The 21,174-nt window shown below is 38.8% G+C and overlaps 1 protein-coding gene across 2 annotated transcripts in view; it reads right to left on the reverse strand.

Moving 5' to 3' along the window:
• LOC120417925 (protein unc-79 homolog) overlaps nucleotides 1–21,174 on the reverse strand; it is a 217,400-nt gene that overhangs the window by 21,684 nt on the left and 174,542 nt on the right. For both annotated transcript variants that reach the window (XM_039580162.2, XM_039580161.2), the window contains exon 27: nucleotides 11,049–11,423. In XM_039580162.2, coding sequence (XP_039436096.1) covers nucleotides 11,049–11,423 — 375 coding nt within the window. The remainder of the gene's footprint in view (nucleotides 1–11,048; nucleotides 11,424–21,174) is intronic.

Raw genomic sequence — 21,174 nt, forward strand, 5'->3', positions numbered from 1 at the left:
TAATAACAGATTGTGTTATGGACACTTAGAAACTTTTCCATTTGTGCGATTTGTGGTAATTTTATTTCTAAGTCAGTATACCGAACGAATAACAAATTTTGTTATTAGGAGAGTTTTTGAAATGTATAACATTTCCTCTTATTGGCGTGTTATTAAACATTTTCAATATAATATCACTTCAATACCAAATATTGTTATTTTATCAGAAACTGTTATTAATTTTTCTTCTTGAAGTTGAACTTCAGGTTAAAATAATAACACTGTTTGTTATTTTAACAGGATTTGTTATTGAAATATTATGAATTTTGTTATTACCGTCTGCCCGGGTTTACTTTTCTATTGCATCCTCATTCCCCCCCAAGAATGGCCAAATTCCCCCCCAGGGGGGAATTCCTCACCGGTTCCTCAACACTGCTTTAAGTGCTCTAAAAACTGCTGTCCCTATTCAGACTGTAGTCCCGATTCACCCCAGATTACGGTATTTTGTCTGTCACACTCTAGGCATACTGGAGGAGTTGCTATTAATTTTAAAGAATCTATTCACCTTAAAGTGTGTTTAAACGAGTTTTCTGATAATAACTGGTTTTTGGGCGTTACAGTTGAAAAGGGCATGAAGACGGGTAATTATGGAGTGTTGTATCATTCGCCAAGCTCAAGTGACCAACGATTTATTTGCATTTTAGAAAACTGGTTGGACAATTTCATAGATATGAATAACTTAAATTTATTAACTGGTGATTATAATATTAATTGGTTTGATGAGCAGAATTCAGTTCACTTAAAGCGTCTTACAGAATATTTAGGTTTAACTCAAAAAGTAAATACGTTCACAAGAATTTCACGAAATAGCAGAACATTGATTGACTGTGTGTTTTCTAATATCGAATCGTTAAGAGTGATTGGAAAATTACAGACCACGAAACACTGATTATTGAAATTTCAGAAATTAATTTGGAATCTTTGGATGACCGCATTAAAATAAAATCATGGAAAAACTACACACCGTCATCTTTTTGCGATCTGTTGGAAAAACACGTAAATTTTAGAACATTAACTGGGGAACTCGAAGACAAATCGCGAATATTAACGAATATTTTGAAAAATTGCACAAGTGAATTAGTAACTACTGAGTACATACAAAGGAAAGATTCCAACATTTGGTATAGCAGTGAACTTATGAAATTGAAACAAAAAAGAGATAAACTTTACAACAAATTCTGCAGAACTAATAATCCTAGACATTGGAATAAATACACAGTTATTAGAAACAAGTATACAAAATGTTTGAAAACAACCCATGGTGTATTTTTTAGAACAAACAAATGATAAAAAATTCGGTATGTCTGATATTTGGCACCGTGAAAGAAGGGCTCTTTCAAGACATTTTGCGGGGTATACCGAAGTATTTCGTCGGGGGGTCCAGTGCAACTTTTTTTTTTGAAGATTATTTTTCGATTGTATGGGATATTTGTTCAAAAAAGTCACAGAAAATCGGTGCATTCATGTTGATATCACTCAAACTTCTTATGAATAAGCCTTGGAGACTCTAACCAACTATATTTGACCAATATTTGACCTCCAATAATAAAAAAAATCGAACCAAATTTACCAGATTTCTAGCTTTCTTTGAAATTACCCCAAAATCCTAGCTGGAAACCCCGATACTACCGAAAGTAATTTTTTTCTTTGTACAATTTGTCATGAAATAACAGCAACACATTGCCCGGATACAAATTTGAGCATTTAACAATGCAAAACATAGATTATTTATTTAATAAGCTGTTTATTACCCAATAGGATCCGAAAATTATTTTTTCAATCCTCTGCCACATAACACCATTACATTTTATAACATTTTAGAATCAATCACATTGTAGAAAACAGTTTTCTGAACAAGTTCCATAAAAAAAGTATCAGTATTGGTTCAATATAAGCAGAGATATGCCCAATTTCCTGAAATAAATAGTGCCTTTCTTCAAAATTTCTTAATTTAATTACCTTTCACATGATGGGTACTGTTTACTGAGTTTTGTAATGAATGCTATAGAATTATTTTCATGAATTTCGTCAAAACTTGTTATAATTTTTGTGTTTCAATAAAATATTATCGTCATAAAAAATATCTTAGTAGGCAGTGCCCATCATGTGAAAGGTAATTAAATTAAGAAATTTTGGAGAAAGACACTATTTATTTCAGATAATTGGACATATCTCTGCTTATATTCAACCAAAATTGATTCTTTTTTAAGGAACTTGTTCAGAAAACTGTTCTCTACAATGTAATTGATTTTAAAATGTAATACAGTCGACTCTCTGGTTGTCAATATCCAAGGGACCGTCGAGGAAGAGAATCATCAGTTTACAGAACGATGCAAAATGAAGACTCGATTGGAAATATTTTTTTCTTGATACCCAGCTATGGGAGAGAATCATGGCAACGTCCATCAAACAAAAACAAACTAATGTTTCGCCAAGAAAAATGTCTATGCAAGCCATGAGAAAGTGAAATTATTGACAACCAGAAGATATTTTTAAAGCAAACAGAATCCAAGGGACCGTCGAGGAAGAGATCCTTCAATCAAGGGAAAATATCGAGGAATGAAGATAGTTGAAGTATGCAGATTGAAGGGACTGAAGAATTCATCGATAGATGGAGAATCATTGATATCGAGAAGATCGACAGCCAGAGAGTCGACTGTAGTGTGATGTAGCAGAGGATTGAAAAAATAATTTTCGGAGCCTATTTGGTAATAAACAGTTTATTAAATAAATAATCTATTTTTTGCATTGTTTAATGCTCAAATTTGTATCCGGGCAATGTGTTGCTGCAATTTCATGACAAATTGTACAAAGAAAAGATTTACTTTCGGTCGTATAGGGGTTTCCAGCTTGGATTTTGGGGTAATTTCAAAGAAAGCTAGAAATCTGGTAAGTTTGGCACGATTTTTTTTAATGGAGGTCAAATATTGGTCAAATATAGTTGGTTAGAGTCCCCAAGGCATATTCAAAAGAAATTTGAGTGATATCAACATGAATGCACCGATTTTCTGTGACTTTTTTGAACAAATATCCCAAAAAATTGAAAAGCAATCTTCAAAAAAAAAGTTGCTCTAGACCCCCCGACGAAATATTTCGGTTTACCCCGCAAAATGTCTGGAAAGAGCCCTTCTTTCACGGTGCCAAATACCAGACATACCGAATTTTTTATCATTAGTTTGTTCTAAAAAACACACCGTGACCTACGATTCGAATCTTGATGATTACCAATACTAATGCCACTGATGCTGGTGTTGATACGTGTAAATTCAAAAGAAAATTTTCTCGCGGAAGATCTCGATTGGCAAGTTTCGGACGACGATTGCGCGGATTTCGCGGGTGTTGTTACTATTTTTGTATGACAAAATTAAGTGCTGGAAAAGAGGCAAAATTTATTATAATTTGTTGTATACTGCAGGCTTCTTATGTGAGGAATTTACAATGTTTCGAAAACGTTGTAAATTTCCACTGTTCCACTGAGGTGGAACAAAAAACATAATTTTTAGGATGGAACGGGACAGCTTTTCAACCATGTTTTTTCGCCATATTTAATGATGGCACGTTTCACCTTAAAAATAAATTAAAAATACAGGTGTGAGCCGGTAACATGGAATGAAACTTTCGCAGCTGTCATGGTAAACATCACAGCAACTGGACAGCAAGTTTTGAATCCATATTGCACATTTGACATCTCGCATATAGAGGCAAGCTCGAACAAAAGCGATTTTTTTCCTGGTCTCACTTTGATTTCCCATTTGTTGCCTGTTTTGACCGTTCGCTGCTGACCGTGTACGCCACAGTGGTATAACGTCAAAAAGCCTCGTATAATGTTTGTACAACTACCATAAGTCGGTTCGATTTTTCTTGAATACTTTTGTAGCATAATTTTATTATGAAGGTAAAGGGGAATAGCATGTTCAATTCAATTCAATTCAATTCAATGTTTATTTGTTGTACTAATCAGAATACAATTTGCTTAACTAATAACAGAATGCAGAGTTTTGGAGATCCTTACAACTACAAATATATTCAATTGGATGAAATAAATTCAGTTTCAGTCGGTTAAGCGAGAGCAGAAAAAACTTTCTAAAATAACTGCTACTATTACTATGGAAAGAGAAGGAGGATAGGAAAGCTTAAATCACAGAAAAAAATCAGTTCGTTACTGAAGGCGAAGACTGTTCCACAGTGTGTGAGCTTGCACCTATGCAGGGCATAGGTACTTCCCCATCAGCTCTTGCAGCGCGAAGAACTGCTCCAGCTTGTTTCGGCAAGTGTTGAGTCGCGTATACATGTCCCTCGCTAGGGAGAGGAATTCGGTGAGGGTGAATAAATCACCATCACTGTTGCTGTCCGGGGTTGGACCGTTTGCGGTAGCCGCCACGCTGGCGTAAGTACGCCCGAATCCAGGAGGATTCGTTTGACGGGGTTCGGTCGAGGGTTGACCTGTCGAAGTCCTTGAGGAATGTGGTGCTGGATTTTTCCTCTTCTCCAGCGCCTCTAGGTAGGTCTTCCTAGCGGTGCACCCGCGGTAATTGGCAGTGTGGTTACCGTCACAGTTAGCACACTTCACGTTCCGCTTGTTCTGCTCGGCTTGGTGTTCCTTTCCCAGGGATGCTTTCTTGGGCAGCGTGCATGCAGCCGTGAGGTGGGCTGCGCTGCACTTGACACACTTCGGTGCCAAAGTGCGGTTCCGGGAACCGTGTCCAAAACGTTGGCATCGGTGACATTGGGCAGCATCGGAAGGCCGCTTGCTGAAGTATCTCCAGCTCACCATGAATCCTTCCAGCGATTTAACTTTGCGCAGGTCCTGGATCTTAACGGAACCGCGTTCGAAGTACAGCAGCCAGAGAATCTGGTCTCCGACCTCGGTTACCTTATGCGAGAGCACTTTAGCTTCTCGCGGATAAATATTTTTTTTCGCGAGAATTACATCCACGAACTCCTTGGGTGGCACTAGGATGGAGAACCCAGTCACCACTACCTTGACCGGAAGGTTTTCCGGTGAATCATGCGTGTAGTACAGAATGTTTGCATCTTTCAGCGTTTTCTGTACTTTTTCGAAACGCGGACGATCTCGCGTGATGATGTTTACGGACGACTTGTTAATACGCATGAGGTATTGACAGTCGGCATCCGCTAATGCCTCCTCGATTTCAACAGCCGGGCGACCAGGCACTGTAATCGGTGGCATTTTTTTGTTCGATTTTTTTCCCACTTGCTCCCCCACGGTGGAGGTGCCCTTAGCCTGCGACGGTGTAGTAGTAACACCATCGCCACCATTGACGTCGTCGTCGTCGTCTTTATTGTTGTCATCAGACAACACAGCGAATCCGTTTGAGGTTAGAACCGTCGTCGAGGAAGTTCCCGGCTTGTTGGTGGACAATCCACTAGTTCCAGGTTGATCCGGTTTACCGAGTGCCACCGATCCACGCGTTCGTATGGGGCTACGGGCAGGTACGAAGTTGGATGGCAGCTTCAGCAGGTTTGTTGACCGTTTGGAGCAGGACGAGGAGGTTTTCCCGATGCTGCTGCAGGAACTGGCCCGGCCACGTCCTCGAGGTGCACTCGAGTTGCCACGGCCGCGGGTGTTCCAGCCCATCGTACGGGGAAGAACTCGCGATTAACCTTCCTACGGTATTGGGGTCCTTTTCGGCCTTTTTGAAAATTAAATTTGCCATAACTTTTGTTATATACATGCTAGAACCATCAAATTTTCTGACATTAAATTTATAGTATAAATACACATTTCACAAAACAAATAAACCTCGGACGACCCCTAGGGGAGCGTTCATAACAAAAGCTACTTTAAAGGTATTGGGGTCCTTTTCGACCCCAAACTTTAAAAAATCGTCAATAATCCAGTTTTTGACCGATTCCGGTTCTTTTGGTCACAAATGAAAGCTTAGAACGTCCCCTTTTCGAAACCGACCCGGAATACCGGATTTGGTCACTGTGGCCACCGGGAATCGGCTACAACCGAAAAAAGGCCTTTTTGAGACCCCAACTTTGACGACCTGTATCTCCGGCAAATTTAAACCAATCAGGATGCTCCGGGTTGCATTCGACAGGTATATACCTGTACTTTGACCACAAATATTAATATCAGGGCCAGGTGACCTACCGGTTCTGGAAATTCGGAACATCCGAAAAGTTCATATTTTACTGTTTTTCACGTATATGTGATACCAATACTCTCTTGATAGTTGAAATTGATCCATAAAACTTACTAAAAACACAATACACGATTGCCAGAACCACTCTGGAGTGTTAGTGGCCACTTCCGGGTAACCTGGAACCGGTTCCCGGGTACCCGATGAACGGCCAATTTGATTCTTTTGTTGAAAACCCATCATGTCGCATATCAAACTTCATGAAATTGAAAGATATGTCCATCTTTGGTAATGCCGTTAATTGTTGAGCCATCCTGGCCAATCTGGAACCGGTTACAGGTGGGCCCTTGGGGACACTCCCGGAATATGAGAGAAACCCTATCATCCGACATATCAAACTTCATGAAATTGAAAGATATGTCAATCTACGGTCATGCCAATGTTCGCTGACCCATTGTGGCCAATTTGGGACCGGTTACCGGTGGTCCCTTGGGGACACTCCCGGAATATGAGAGAAACCCTATCATCCGACATATCAAACTTCATGAAATTGAAAGATATGTCAATCTACGGGCATGCCAATGTTCGCTGACCCATTGTGGCCAATTTGGAACCGGTTGCCGGTGGCCCCTTGGGGACACTCCCGGAATATGAGAGAAACCCTATCATCCGACATATCAAACTTCATGAAATTGAAAGATATGTCAATCTACGGTCATGCCAATGTTCGCTAACTTATCCTGGCCAATCTGGAACCGGTTACCGGTGGCTCCTTAGGGACATTCCCGGAATATGAATGTATCCCTACCACCCGACATATCATACTTCATGAAATTGAAAACTACGTCAATCTACGGACATGATGATGTTCGCTGACCGTTGGTTGACATATCTTTCAATTCCATGAAGTTTGATGCGTCGAATGATAGGGTTTCTCTCATATTCTTGGAATGTCCCTAAGGGGCCACCAGGAACCAGTTTCAAAATTGCCAGAATGGATCAGCGAACAAAGGCATGACCATAGATTGACATATCTTTCAATTTCATGAAGTTTGATATGTCGGATGATAGGATTTCTCTCATATTCCGGAAGTGGTCCCTAGGGGGCACCAGTAACCGGTTCCAAATTGGCCAGGAAGGGTCAGCGAACATTGTCATGACCGTAGATTGACATATCTTTCAATTTCATGAAGTTTGATATGTCGGATGATAGGATTTCTCTCATATTCCGGAAGTGGTCCCTAGGGGGCACCAGTAACCGGTTCCAAATTGGCCAGGAAGGGTCAGCGAACATTGTCATGACCGTAGATTGACATATCTTTTAATTTCATGAAGTTTGATATGTCGGATGATAGGATTTCTCTCATATTCCGGGAGTGTCCCCAAAGGGGCTACCGGTAGCCGGTTCCAAATTGGCCACAATGGGTCAGCGAACATTGGCATGACCGTAGATTGACATATCTTTCGATTTCGTGAAGTTTGATATGTCGGATGATAGGGTTTCTCTCATATTCCGGGAGTGTCCCCAAGGGCCCACCTGTAACCGGTTCCAGATTGGCCAGGATGGCTCAGCGATTAACGGCATTACCAAAGATGGACATATCTTTCAATTTCATGAAGTTTGATATGCGACATGATGGGTTTTCAACAAAAAAATCAAATTGGCCGTTCATAGGGTACCCGGGAACCGGTTCCAGGTTACCCGGAAGTGGCCACTAACATTCCAGAGTGGTTCTGGCAATCGTGCATTGTGTTTTTAGTAATTTTATGGAACAATTTCAACTATCAAGAGAGTATTGGTATCACATATACGTGAAAAACAGTAAAATATGAACTTTTCGGATGTTCCGGATTTCCAGAACCGGTAGGTCACCTGGCCCTGATATTAATATTTGTGGTCAAAGTACAGGTATATACCTGTCGAATGCAACCCGGAGCATCCTGATTGGTTTAAATTTGCCGGAGATACAGGTCGTCAAAGTTGGGGTCTCAAAAAGGCCTTTTTTCGGTTGTAGCCGATTCCCGGTGGCCACAGTGACCAAATCCGGTATTCCGGGTCGGTTTCGAAAAGGGGACGTTCTAAGCTTTCATTTGTGACCAAAAGAACCGGAATCGGTCAAAAACTGGATTTTTGACGATTTTTTAAAGTTTGGAGTCGAAAAGAACCCCAGTACCTTATGTGTGATTTTTTTTTAATACCAAGGGAAGGTTAATCAACGCACTTTCACCGTAAAACGAAAAAAAAATCGCGGAGCATCAACACAGGCGATGTTGCTGCGAACAGGGTAACGACCCCAATGAGGGAATAGCATGTAATTTCATCATGCACGTAATGTTGGCTTACAACAGTTGGGCGTTCAAGAATAGCTGTAAGTTGGCAAGAGAACTGGTCCCCCGGTGGACGGCTTTGTAGGCATTGTTTTGCAGGAGGAATCCGTCCACCGTTGGACGGATTGCCTGGTTAAGTTGACAAGAGGAACTGGTCCATCGGTGGACGGTTTTCTGAGCATTGTTTTGCAGGACTGTTGGACGGATTCCTCTTGCTGGACATTGTTAACAGACTCTTTCCAAATTCCCATTTCCTCCTGAAAAGTCCACCGGTGTACCGGTTCCTCTTGCAAAATACAGCCAAGAATCCGTCAAACAGTGGCCAAATTTAAAAAAAAAACGGCCTGCCAAAGTTGGCAAGAGAAACTGACCTTTCCCAAAATTGCCGGATATCATTTTAAAAGTTTGCTCGAGAACGGCAAAGTTTCCTGTCCCCAAAATGATTGTTTATTCGTCTGTCAAACAAAGGTGTACAAATTTAAGTCATGAGATTTTTTTGTCAATATTTTTAACCAGTAGTTATACCAGTATAACTACGTCAACATTTTAACGAACACACACATGCACACATTGAAAGACACAGGTTGTGCAACAACTTGGGAGGAGTTCTGTTCTATTCTATTTGGGGCAATGGGGTTGGGACCAAACTGGTAGGATATTGGCCACATCCGGAGTTGCCATGGCCCTGGGGAAGGTTCTACCGGGGACATTTATCGAACCATACGATTTGGGGCAATATGGGTATAAAAAATCATGGTTTATGAAACTGGACATGACATTTTTAAAATGGTAATTTTTACAGAATTGGCCACACCCAGAGTGGCCATTGCCCTAAGGGAAGGTTTTGAAGTAGTTCCAAACGGACAACCACTCCGGGTGTGGCCAATCCTGTCAAATTGTCCATTTTTATTACCAGTTTCAAAAACCATGAATTTTGAAACCCATATTGCCCCATATTTCCTACCAATTTGGTCCCAACCCCATTGCCCCAAATCATTCTGGTTTTCGGGTGACCGTCCTAACAATCTTCATTAGAACAGAATTCCTCTCAAGTTGGTGCACAAACTGTGTCTTTCAATGTGTGCGTGTGTGTGTGAGCAATAAAATTACCACCGTCTTTGAGGAAACCTCGGTAGGCACTGAAATTTTCTGAGGCTAAGTGCTAGCTTATATAGTTCGCACGAAATGTGGCAACCAAGGTGCAACATTCTCGCGCGACAGTTCCACGATGACAGGAGACAAGGCAAAATTTGCTAATTGCTCTCAGCCCATCAGCAGCCGGTATTTTTCCTGCATTCTTTTTTTATTTTCATCTTAACTTTTGAATACTTGAACAAAGTTTTATCAACTTTGTGATGTAGTCTATTTGCAATTTAAGACTTCCCCTTTCGTTTGGTGGATAAAGCATGCAGATTGCTTGAATGGGGTGGAAGATATAAGCGTTTAAACAATTACACATATCGTTACACTTTCGCTTCGCGAAATTTTGGATTGACACTCGTAGACAGTGCCCTTAGGACAAAGTTCTTTGTCAAAACTTTGACTCTGTCAAACCCCTAGGTTGATGCAGTCAAATTTCCACAAAAGAACTTAAAAAATAAATACATTGTTCGCTCTAAAACATTGCTTTGGCGTTTTCGATTGCGATATTTCTACACGAAACTAGGTGTCCGAAGGCTTGATTGTTGAGGCAATCACTAACCTCTTTTTACACCTAAGCTTCCATCCATCCCATCGGAAAAAAACTGTTGAGTAAAACTGAAACCCTTACTTTAGGGAAGGATGAAAAAACTTGTAACACGCTATATCCCTCCCAAACATTTCCAGAAATTTTAATTTATAAACATACGTAATTTTTTACATCAATTACCGCCAATCCTATTTAAGGAGATTGTTTACATAACTACACAATTTGTGCAACTCGTTTACGTTAGGGAATAAGTTGGAAATAAAAATAAACCAACAGCAACGGTCAATTCAAAAATTATGCCACTTATTCAAAATCAGATTAGTGCGCGTGACCTGTAGCGTGTGTTATACAACATTATCCTGTCTAATATTCAAAGTTAACAGTGTAGTAACTTAAGGCATCCACGCTAGGTGGTGATACTGATGCGAAAAAAATTCGGAATCATGTTTTGAATTGGAGTTGGCTCCATATGCATCTCGCTAGTTTCGAGTAGGAATCTCGCAAAAGAGAACGTCAAGGTAATGTTGTAGAGCGAACATTTTATTGAAGACTATCAGTTGTTATGAGTGTGCTTTTAGTGCTGAATAATTTTCTGTTTCAGTACTGTTTGCGTATTGAGTGTCCAGCACCGTCGCTCCATGCCGTACTCGAACACTTAAGAGCCCAGGGTGGCGAAGTCCTTGTAGTTTAATAAAAGACACTAGTGGTTGGGTACTATGTATCAATAGTGGCCGACAGCTATAAAATCAACATCGTTTTTTGGTTACTTGGGAATTCTTCCCTGTTATGGACGACGAAATGTCAAATTTGAAACACTCTATACTCTGTATGTTAAATGAAGTGAATTACGAATTTTGTTTTAAACAATTAAATCAACTAACCTTTATTTTGCTTAGGGTGTGGAAATCAGCCAGAAATTCAATGACATCATTAAGATACGTTTTCATACATTCCGCAATGTTACATGGTGGTGGAGGGACATCCGGCAAATCGTCTATAAGCCCAGGTGGTAGGATACCGCCAGCATCCTGAAGCAATATCCCAACCAGTAATAGCAGATTACTGTCTACAATATTAGTTTTGAACTTCAGCGCTTGTACAAGCTCAAAAACAATCTGCCTGCATAACTGCATTTTGTCGCGTTCTTTAGAAAAAGCTTTATTATTCAAATAGCAAATATCAATTAATGCTTTGTGAGTTAATGTAAAATTTTGTATTGCGTAGCTCAAAATTTTTGAAAATGGTTCCAAAACATTCTGAAAAAAAAACATAGATTATTTTCAAGTTTATGATGATTAATTACATTACACATACAAAAAATAGGCAAAAATGACGGCGCAGTCTCAACTCGATTGGAAGCATGAACATTGATTTTTTTTTAAATATTTAGACGGGCCGAATTATATTTCTCCAAAGTTTGTATGGAGAATTAAGGCCACCTGAAGTGTGCAAGAAAAAATACAAATTTGAAAATTACCACCTCCAATTCTGCTCAAATTTGGCAAAGCTGTTGAGACTATCACAACATGCAAAAATCCCGAATTTCATCCAAATCGGACCACCCCCTCCAATTTTGTACACTCCCAAAAAAACGACTTTTTGGCGATTTTTGAGCAAAACCCCTATCTTCAAACGACGATAACTCAGGAACCACAAATCTTAGAGGGTCGGTCTTAGACTAAATTTTGAAGGAAATGGGACGTAGCATCCATTTCCATGATCAAAATATAGGTTAATATAACTACCTGTATTGCGCAATTGAAAACTTTAAATGGCCGTATCTCAAAACAGCCCTATTTATTTTTTTAAATTTGACCTCATCATCGTATTCCCCGGCCAATTTTACACAAGAATCACTTATCGACAGAAAGGAATATGTTTCGTTCCAGAGATATCGAATTTTAAAGTTTTGAGTATTTATTGATCCTTGCACTGTAACTTGGATTTAGCCCGCACTTTTCTCTCGCACTTTTGACAACAAAATTTCCAAAATCTAGGCAACCCGCAGTTGTTTATTTACATTTCCAGTCGCAACATCGGCTCGCTTTGATCATTTTTTGAGAAAATTAAAATTTCTCAAGCCAGTTTGACAAGTCGCAATAGTGCGATCGATAGCAATAATTTAGTGCGAAGTCAAATTAGTGAGAATTGCGCAATAAGATTACCGAAATTAGCTACACCCCACTATAGGCCATCTCCATACAAACAGGCGGCCAAATTATTTTTTTGCTTTTTAAATGTTTTTTTCATACAAATTTGGGTAATTGTATGGTATTGAAATTATATACGTCGATTTTTATGACTTTTCATGTTTTTCAATAGTTGATTGTTTATAATAAATAGTCTTTTCATACATTTGCAAGTGCATAAGAATTGCGTATATATTGTATTGCAAGTTTATATTATTAAATTATGGATAGGCTAATACATCCCCACTTTAAGGACACAACCCCTCCCTTCACTTTCTTTCACCCCCCCCCCCTCCCCTCCTCCCCTCCAACAAAATTTTGTTAAGCGTAATAAATCCATTTAAAGTCAAATATTTATTATTTACTGCTGTGTGTTTCTTTTTGTGAGTCCATGCCATATAACTTGAGACCGTGGGGGTGGGGGGCATAAATTGCGAAAATTTGAATTGTTAAATCAAATAACAGAAAAATTAATTTTATTCAAAATAGAGTTGCTTTGGAGAATTTGAACGGTTCGCGTCGCGGTCAACAAGCCGGATTTTCGTTGCCGTTTCCGTCTTTGTTTCCCCCCCGATTGTGTGTGTATTTCAACCCGGGTGATTTCGCGATGGTTTGACAGTTGCTTTGGAGAATTTGAACGGTTCGCGTCGCGGTCAACAAGCCGGATTTTCGTTGCCGTTTCCGTCTTTGTTTCCCCCCCGATTGTGTGTGTATTTCGACCCGGGTGATTTCGCGATGGTTTGACAGTTGCTTTGGAGAATTTGAACGGTTCGCGTCGCGGTCAACAAGCCGGATTTTCGTTGCCGTTTCCGTCTTTGTTTCCCCCCCCGATTGTGTGTGTATTTCAACCCGGGTGATTTCGCGATGGTTTGACAGTTGCTTTGGAGAATTTGAACGGTTCGCGTCGCGGTCAACAAGCCGGATTTTCGTTGCCGTTTCCGTCTTTGTTTCCCCCCCGATTGTGTGTGTATTTCGACCCGGGTGATTTCGCGATGGTTTGACAGTTGCTTTGGAGAATTTGAACGGTTCGCGTCGCGGTCAACAAGCCGGATTTTCGTTGCCGTTTCCGTCTTTGTTTCCCCCCCGAGTGTGTGTGTATTTCAACCCGGGTGATTTCGCGATGGTTTGACAGTTGCTTTGGAGAATTTGAACGGTTCGCGTCGCAGTCAACAAGCCGGATTTTCGTTGCCGTTTCCGTCTTTGTTTCCCCCCCGATTGTGTGTGTATTTCAACCCGGGTGATTTCGCGATGGTTTGACAGTTGCTTTGGAGAATTTGAACGGTTCGCGTCGCGGTCAACAAGCCGGATTTTCGTTGCCGTTTCCGTCTTTGTTTCCCCCCCGATTGTGTGTGTATTTCAACCCGGGTGATTTCGCGATGGTTTGACAGTTGCTTTGGAGAATTTGAACGGTTCGCGTCGCGGTCAACAAGCCGGATTTTCGTTGCCGTTTCCGTCTTTGTTTCCCCCCCGATTGTGTGTGTATTTCGACCCGGGTGATTTCGCGATGGTTTGACAGTTGCTTTGGAGAATTTGAACGGTTCGCGTCGCGGTCAACAAGCCGGATTTTCGTTGCCGTTTCCGTCTTTGTTTCCCCCCCGATTGTGTGTGTATTTCAACCCGGGTGATTTCACGATGGTTTGACAGTTGCTTTGGAGAATTTGAACGGTTCGCGTCGCGGTCAACAAGCCGGATTTTCGTTGCCGTTTCCGTCTTTGTTTCCCCCCCGATTGTGTGTGTATTTCGACCCGGGTGATTTCGCGATGGTTTGACAGTTGCTTTGGAGAATTTGAACGGTTCGCGTCGCGGTCAACAAGCCGGATTTTCGTTGCCGTTTCCGTCTTTGTTTCCCCCCCGATTGTGTGTGTATTTCAACCCGGGTGATTTCGCGATGGTTTGACAGTTGCTTTGGAGAATTTGAACGGTTCGCGTCGCGGCCAACAAGCCGGATTTTCGTTGCCGTTTCCGTCTTTGTTTCCCCCCCGATTGTGTGTGTATTTCGACCCGGGTGATTTCGCGATGGTTTGACAGTTGCTTTGGAGAATTTGAACGGTTCGCGTCGCGGTCAACAAGCCGGATTTTCGTTGCCGTTTCCGTCTTTGTTTCCCCCCCCCGATTGTGTGTGTATTTCGACCCGGGTGATTTCGCGATGGTTTGACAGTTGCTTTGGAGAATTTGAACGGTTCGCGTCGCGGTCAACAAGCCGGATTTTCGTTGCCGTTTCCGTCTTTGTTTCCCCCCCCCCCCCCCGATTGTGTGTGTATTTCGGCCCGGGTGATTTCGCGATGGTTTGACAGTTGCTTTGGAGAATTTGAACGGTTCGCGTCGCGGTCAACAAGCCGGATTTTCGTCGCCGTTTCCGTCTTTGTTTTCCCCCCGATTGTGTGTGTTTTTCGGTCCGTGCGGTTTCGCGTTTTATTTGGTTTTATCTTTCCACAGCCGGCTGTCTAAGATTGAATCATTTATGCTAATCTTAACACCAAATAACCGGGAATAATCTCATCCGCATCCTCCGACTGTTTGCCTTGAGAATGCATAATACATCACATCATTAAACAAAATTTATTGATTATTGGGTCGCATCATCATCCTCTATGATGAATCCTGGCCATTACCCTTTCCCACTAACAAAATCCCAAGTAGAAGTAGTTTTCCGGCACACGTGGGGGTGTGGATATCGTATAGAACCCACCCTTGGTAGCAACCTGTGCTAACTAACATTCCCGTCCCAATCCCCCCGAGATCTACAAACTGACATGGCGGGCGCCGTTGGTGGCCAATGACTGTTACCTATTTGCTTCAGATCTAGTTTTAATGACCTTGATGTTTTATCTTTTCAACGCATTCATACATGCTGTTGATAAGGGAAACACCATTAGATCGTTTAAGCGTATGGTCAGTTGTATTGATAGGATATTACGGTCCTGTTCAGCAACGGAGAAGGACAACCATGGATGGTCTCTCATGCTCATGCTCATAACAGAAAAATTAAATTTAATCAAAATATTAATTATGAAGTAAAACGATAAAAAACAAAACATATTCTTACTAATCCTGATGTTCTTGTTCATGAAAATTCATTTGATTATAGAGTTTCTGACGGCTTCAGGATATGTTAAAGGTACTTTTTATGATGTTTTGTACTAACCAACATAGAACTTAAATGTGGATCAGTTTCATGGATTGATCGCAGAAATTCATCATGCTATGTCAATATTTTGCTGAATACTTTTTCGGTATCAAACTGAGATTCTCCAATTTCGCTTGAGAAACTTCGGTACGAATACCTTATTTTGACTAAGGTACTCAATTTTAAATGTAGGCAACAGAAAATTCCAATAAAGTCATTTCGAACTTGATTTTTGAAGCGACGATGCCCACGAAGTAGGTAGCAAAGCAAGTGAAATAAACGGGCGCATATGTAGATTGCAGCAAATTTTGATAAAACGTAAATGTTCAAAATGGCATATCTCCGAAAACGCAAAAAATCGCAGGCTGGAAATTTCAGCAATGTTAGATTATGATCAATTCGTTTAAGTGATCTTAGTTTCATGTTTAGCATCGGTTAGCAAAAAAAGTACTCGATTAACAAACACAAAAAAATAAGTTTTGTCAAAAAAATGCTCCAGTTATACGATGAAAACTTCAGTTTTTGGTTTGGAAATAACATTTTATCTGTCAATAGTTTAAAAGCTTATCTCATTACCTTTCCAATGATGTATAACTGTCCTAATAAAATATTTAAAATGGCTGAGCTATGTTAAAATTAAACAATCAGCCTTTTTTACGAAAAACGTTAGTTTTTTACTCCATTTTTTGACTTTCAGCTTGCGTATCTCCGTAACGAACAAACTTACAGCTTTGAAAATTTGGATTTTTCTTAGTTGGAATGTTTACTTTCGAGAAAAAAATACCAAAAAATATTTGGAGAAGGTCACTTTTTTGAAACTTGGCCACCCAATGTACCATAGTGCACTCGCCGCATATGCTAGAAGCACTCAGTCGTGCTGATCAATAACTGCTACCTGGTTATTTATTGAAATAAGATTTCATCCTCACAGTGTACACCACTGTATAAAACTGCTGTATAATCTTAAATTTAAAAAAAATAGTATACGGTGAATTTGTGTGCTAGCCCACAGGACAGACCAAGAACGACACGCAATACAGGGCAGAATGGAATTCCCGCAGAGCTAGCAGGAAATTGCAATTGATCTTGTAAGGAACACTTAAAAAAAGTGTACGATACATTATCGTGTTAAAAATTATGAATTTACATGAATAAAACTCTCCCGAAGCATGATTAAGGAGGAGAATTTCTGGAAAGTATAAAACTGAAAAATGTAAGAAAATCACAAAGATTAATCTGATTTATGATCTGATTAGGATCAAATTCAATTATGTTGATTTCGACACCGTCCGAACATTTTTTTTTGTTTGTCAATCATTTCGAAATCTTGGAAGACGATACAGCTGCTGTCCACATGTATCAGAAGTATGTATATGGTTTTGTTTGTACCAGAATTGAAAAAAAATCCTCAATTATTCAGATGAAACAGGCTCACAATATAAACATCGGTTTAATATGATCAATCTTTCAAACCGTAAGGCAGATTTTGGGTTTTTTTGCTGAATGGCACTATTTCGCTACCGCACATGGCAAAAGCTCTAGAACCCATGAGAATTATTTCATCTACTACAGCCAGCTCTACATTTGTTCTCGTTTCAAATAAAAGAAGAATTAAAAGAAATAATTTGATAAAGTGGAAAGAAATGAGGAATTAGGAAAAATATGAAAATAACAGAAAAATGATAAATTTTTGAAATAATAATTTGTAAAAACTCTGTAGCATTTGCAAATAAATATTAAAAGTTCAAATTTTACTTAATATGGTTCAATGACACTGTGATCAGGAAAAGCAGTGCATTAAAATTTACCCAATAAATATTCCGTAAACAAAAAATAGATTGTTCTAGGTATTGATTATATCAAAATCGTATAAAATTATAAAAATAATTCATCTTACAGAACACCAGGTAGTAATTATTGATCAGCACGACTTAGAGCTTCTAGCAGATGCGGCGAGTGTAGCTAATTTAGGTAATCTCAAATACTCAAAACTATAAAATTCGATATCTCTGGAACGAAACATATTCCTTTCTGTCGATAAGTGATTCTTATGTAAAATTGGACGTGGAATACGATGATTTAAAAAATAAATAGGGTTGTTTTGAGATACGGCCATTGAAAGTTTTCAATTGCGCAATACAGGTAGAAACAATATTTGAATCTAAATTTTGATCATGGAAATGGATTCTACGTCCAATTTCCTTCAAAATTTAGTCTAAGACCGACCCTCTAAGATTTGTGGTTCCTGAGCAATCGCAGTTTGAAAATAGGGGTTTTGCTCAAAAATCGTCAAAAAGTCGATTTTTTGGGAGGGTACAAAATTTGAGGGGGTGGTCCGATTTGGATGAAATTCGGGATTTTTGCATGTTGTGGTAGTCTCAACAGTTCTGCCAAATTTGAGCAGAATCGGAGATGATAATTTTCAAATGCTGTTCCGCTTCAGATGGAATGACCCATATAATTCAAAAATTTAATGCAATATGTAGGAGAAGCGAACCGCACTAATGCACCATACGACTTTGGAGAAAAACCATTCGGCCCTGTCTAGTTGAGAAGCCTGCGCAGACATTTTGATGGTCGGTGTTATCCAGGGCTGCGGAGTCGGATCATATTACAAGTGACTCCGACTCCGACTCCGGCTTTATGAGATTTGCCGACTCTGACTCCGGCTCCAGCTTTCAGCTCCAACCGACTCCGACTCCAACTCCGTCCTACCAACGCCAGCTGACTCCGACTCCAGCTCTCAAAAAATTGTTAACTCCGACTCCGAGTCCACATAATTAGATATATTTCGAAAGTTAGTTATGTATTATTTTGAAAACATTGATAAATAATTCAAGGAACAAAAGATTATTTTAATACTCTAAGCGTCAAGTTTTTCACTACGAAATAAGTTCAAATCACAAAACTGAAAAAAGTATCTAGTGTACAAGTTGTATACGTTATTAAAACAGAAATAAAAGAATACTTTTAGTTTTGAGGTCATTTTTAGAAGAACAATTTTATGAGTCAATTTGGATTTATTTGCATAATCTCAAATTTACATTTAATTTATTAAAAGCTAATAAATTTAAATATTTAACTGTTATATTTTTTTAAATAAATCATTAAAAGAAATCGAGCCTTAATGATCGATTAAACATATAAATTCAATTGGCTCACTTTTAGGCTGACATTAATAAGAAGCACGGCGACTATCAAAGTCACCTTGGTGAAAAAACCAAATAACCTTCGAGTTGAACGGGCACTAGAGCCACAGAGTAAGGCTAAAGCTGCGATATTTTTTACTACCTACCCGAGCATGGGTAAATAACAAGGGAAATGCAAAATAGTACCATTCAATGGTATCAATACCAAATTATGGTTTTCGCGAGCCCTTGAAAAAATGTCTAAAGTGTAAGTTGTTTCGTTATTAAGCAAATTTTAAGAAAATGTCGAATTTTGACATACTGTTACTAACTTACATACTTTAAAACGCAAATCTACTCCAAATTAAAGCCAACTATTTTATTTTGGTCAAAAAAAGTCATTTAATGATCTTTATAAATTAGAGAATGCCATACATTGGTATTATAAAGGTATTTTGAATAAAAAAAACTATTAAATAAAAGGGATTCATAAAAAAATCTATTTTAAATAAAGTTTAACATTCTTAAAAGTATGCTGATACATTTGAAAATGATAAGAAGAACATTTATATATTTAGACGATTAACTTTACGACAACAATAGGTTTAACGTGAAAAATATAAAATTTTAAAATGGATTTTACTTAACATTGTGTGCCTTTTTCGTCATAATCGATAAACTCAAAAAAATAATGTCAATCTTTGTTATTTTGATAAAATAACTCTTTTAATACCAAAATCTTGGTATGCATGTGGTATTCGAACTTCGTTCTAAAATCCTTTTAATATTAGATTTGTGTTGAATCCTATTCAGATGGAATCATGCATCCTCGAAAATCCCACGAAAAATGCCACGCTGCCTGGGCTATAGCCTTTCTCGCTCTGGTTTAGTTTGTTTCTCTTTCTTTGAATTTCTTGATATTTTTGCCTGCAGCTAAAACATGTTGATGCAGCAGCAGCTCGTTTTCAACAAGCGTTGATAGCTCAGTTGGTAAACGGGTAGCTAAAATGGTGTCTGCACCTTACCTGTCATGAGTTCGATTCCAGTATTCCTCTAGTTTTCTTTACCTGATATTTTTTGGCTCTCCAAGCAAGACTTCGTTTTCCTGCCTGTTCGAAGGATTTAAATATAGCATCAAAATTCTACCCATTTCTCATTGAAATCCCATTAGCCAAATTGAATTCTCGTTGTAATCCTATAGAAAATTCTCACTGTTTTTTTTGTCCAATGAGATTTTTATTTACCCGGAAAGTTGATATTGTCTGGTATTCATTTGCCCTTGGAATGGCACGTTTTGGTATTGCTTTGGTCTTCCCCATACAGTATTTTGGTATGATTTCATGGTATTATACCATCTATTACTAGGCAACCAAGGGCACATTTTGGTATTTGTTATTATGCAAAGTAATACCAAAATATGGTATGCCCGTGTTATTTATCCCTGCTCGGGCCCGAGCATGGGTAAATAACAAGGGAAATGCGTAATAATACCTTTCTCTGGTATTTATACCAAATTTTGGTATTCCTGGACCCTTTAAAAAATTTCTTAAGGATTATGCAAGAGCAAAATGTGGTATCATACCAATTTAAGGTATTGTTTTGATATTGCAAAATTGCAGAATTTGCCAATGATCGAACACCACATTTTGGTATTCTTTTGGTATTACAGTATTTTATCAAATTTCTCTGAAACTATGGGAAAATTTTGACCAATTTTGACAAAATAATTAATTTTGCGCTAAAATGATGTCTCAAAGCGAATGCTTTTATTGAAAACCGGAATCTTCAAACTTGATTTTAAACATTTTTGATATACCCCCTACAGAAATGACTTGAAATTGTGGAAAAATTTCTAAGTCAGGATGGCACATTTTGGTATTATTTTGGTATTGAAAGGTTTCATCAAATTCCTCTGAAACTATGGGAAAATTTTGACCAATTTTGACAAAATGATTAATTTTGCGCTAAAATTATGTCTCAAAGCGAATGCTTTCATTGAAAACCGGAAACTTCAAACTTGATTTTAAACATTTTTGAAATGACTTGAAATTGTGGAAAATTTTCAAAGTCAGGATGCCACATTTTGGTATTATTTTGGTATTGAAAGGTTTCATCAATTTTCTCTGAAACTATGGATTTTTTTTTAAATTTTGACGGGATAATTAATTTTACGCTAAAATGACTTGGAACCCAAAAATGTTAAAGATGATTTAAAACATTTGTGTGATATACCCACCAATATTTTTTTCAAAAACGTTGAAATTTATCTAAGTCGGGATAACCAAATATTTTGAAAAACGAGTTAATCGACAGATTATTGAATTTTGGTGAATTTCAATTCAGTTTCATTTTAATAATAATTATTTTTCAATCTTGTTATTTTTCAGAAGCTTCAAGAACTTCAAGCACAGGCCGTTCATCAATGACAAATGCACTCGGTGTGGTGAAGAATATCACTAAGAGCAACATGGAATCATCAGGTGAGTAGATTTGGCTGTTGCATATGGACCATTTCCGTTTTTTTACTAACTGCAACTGTTGCACTAAAAATGGTATTATTTGT

The sequence above is a fragment of the Culex pipiens genome, chromosome 2 (genome assembly GCF_016801865.2).
Source record: "Culex pipiens pallens isolate TS chromosome 2, TS_CPP_V2, whole genome shotgun sequence".
NCBI lineage: Eukaryota > Metazoa > Arthropoda > Insecta > Diptera > Culicidae > Culex > Culex pipiens.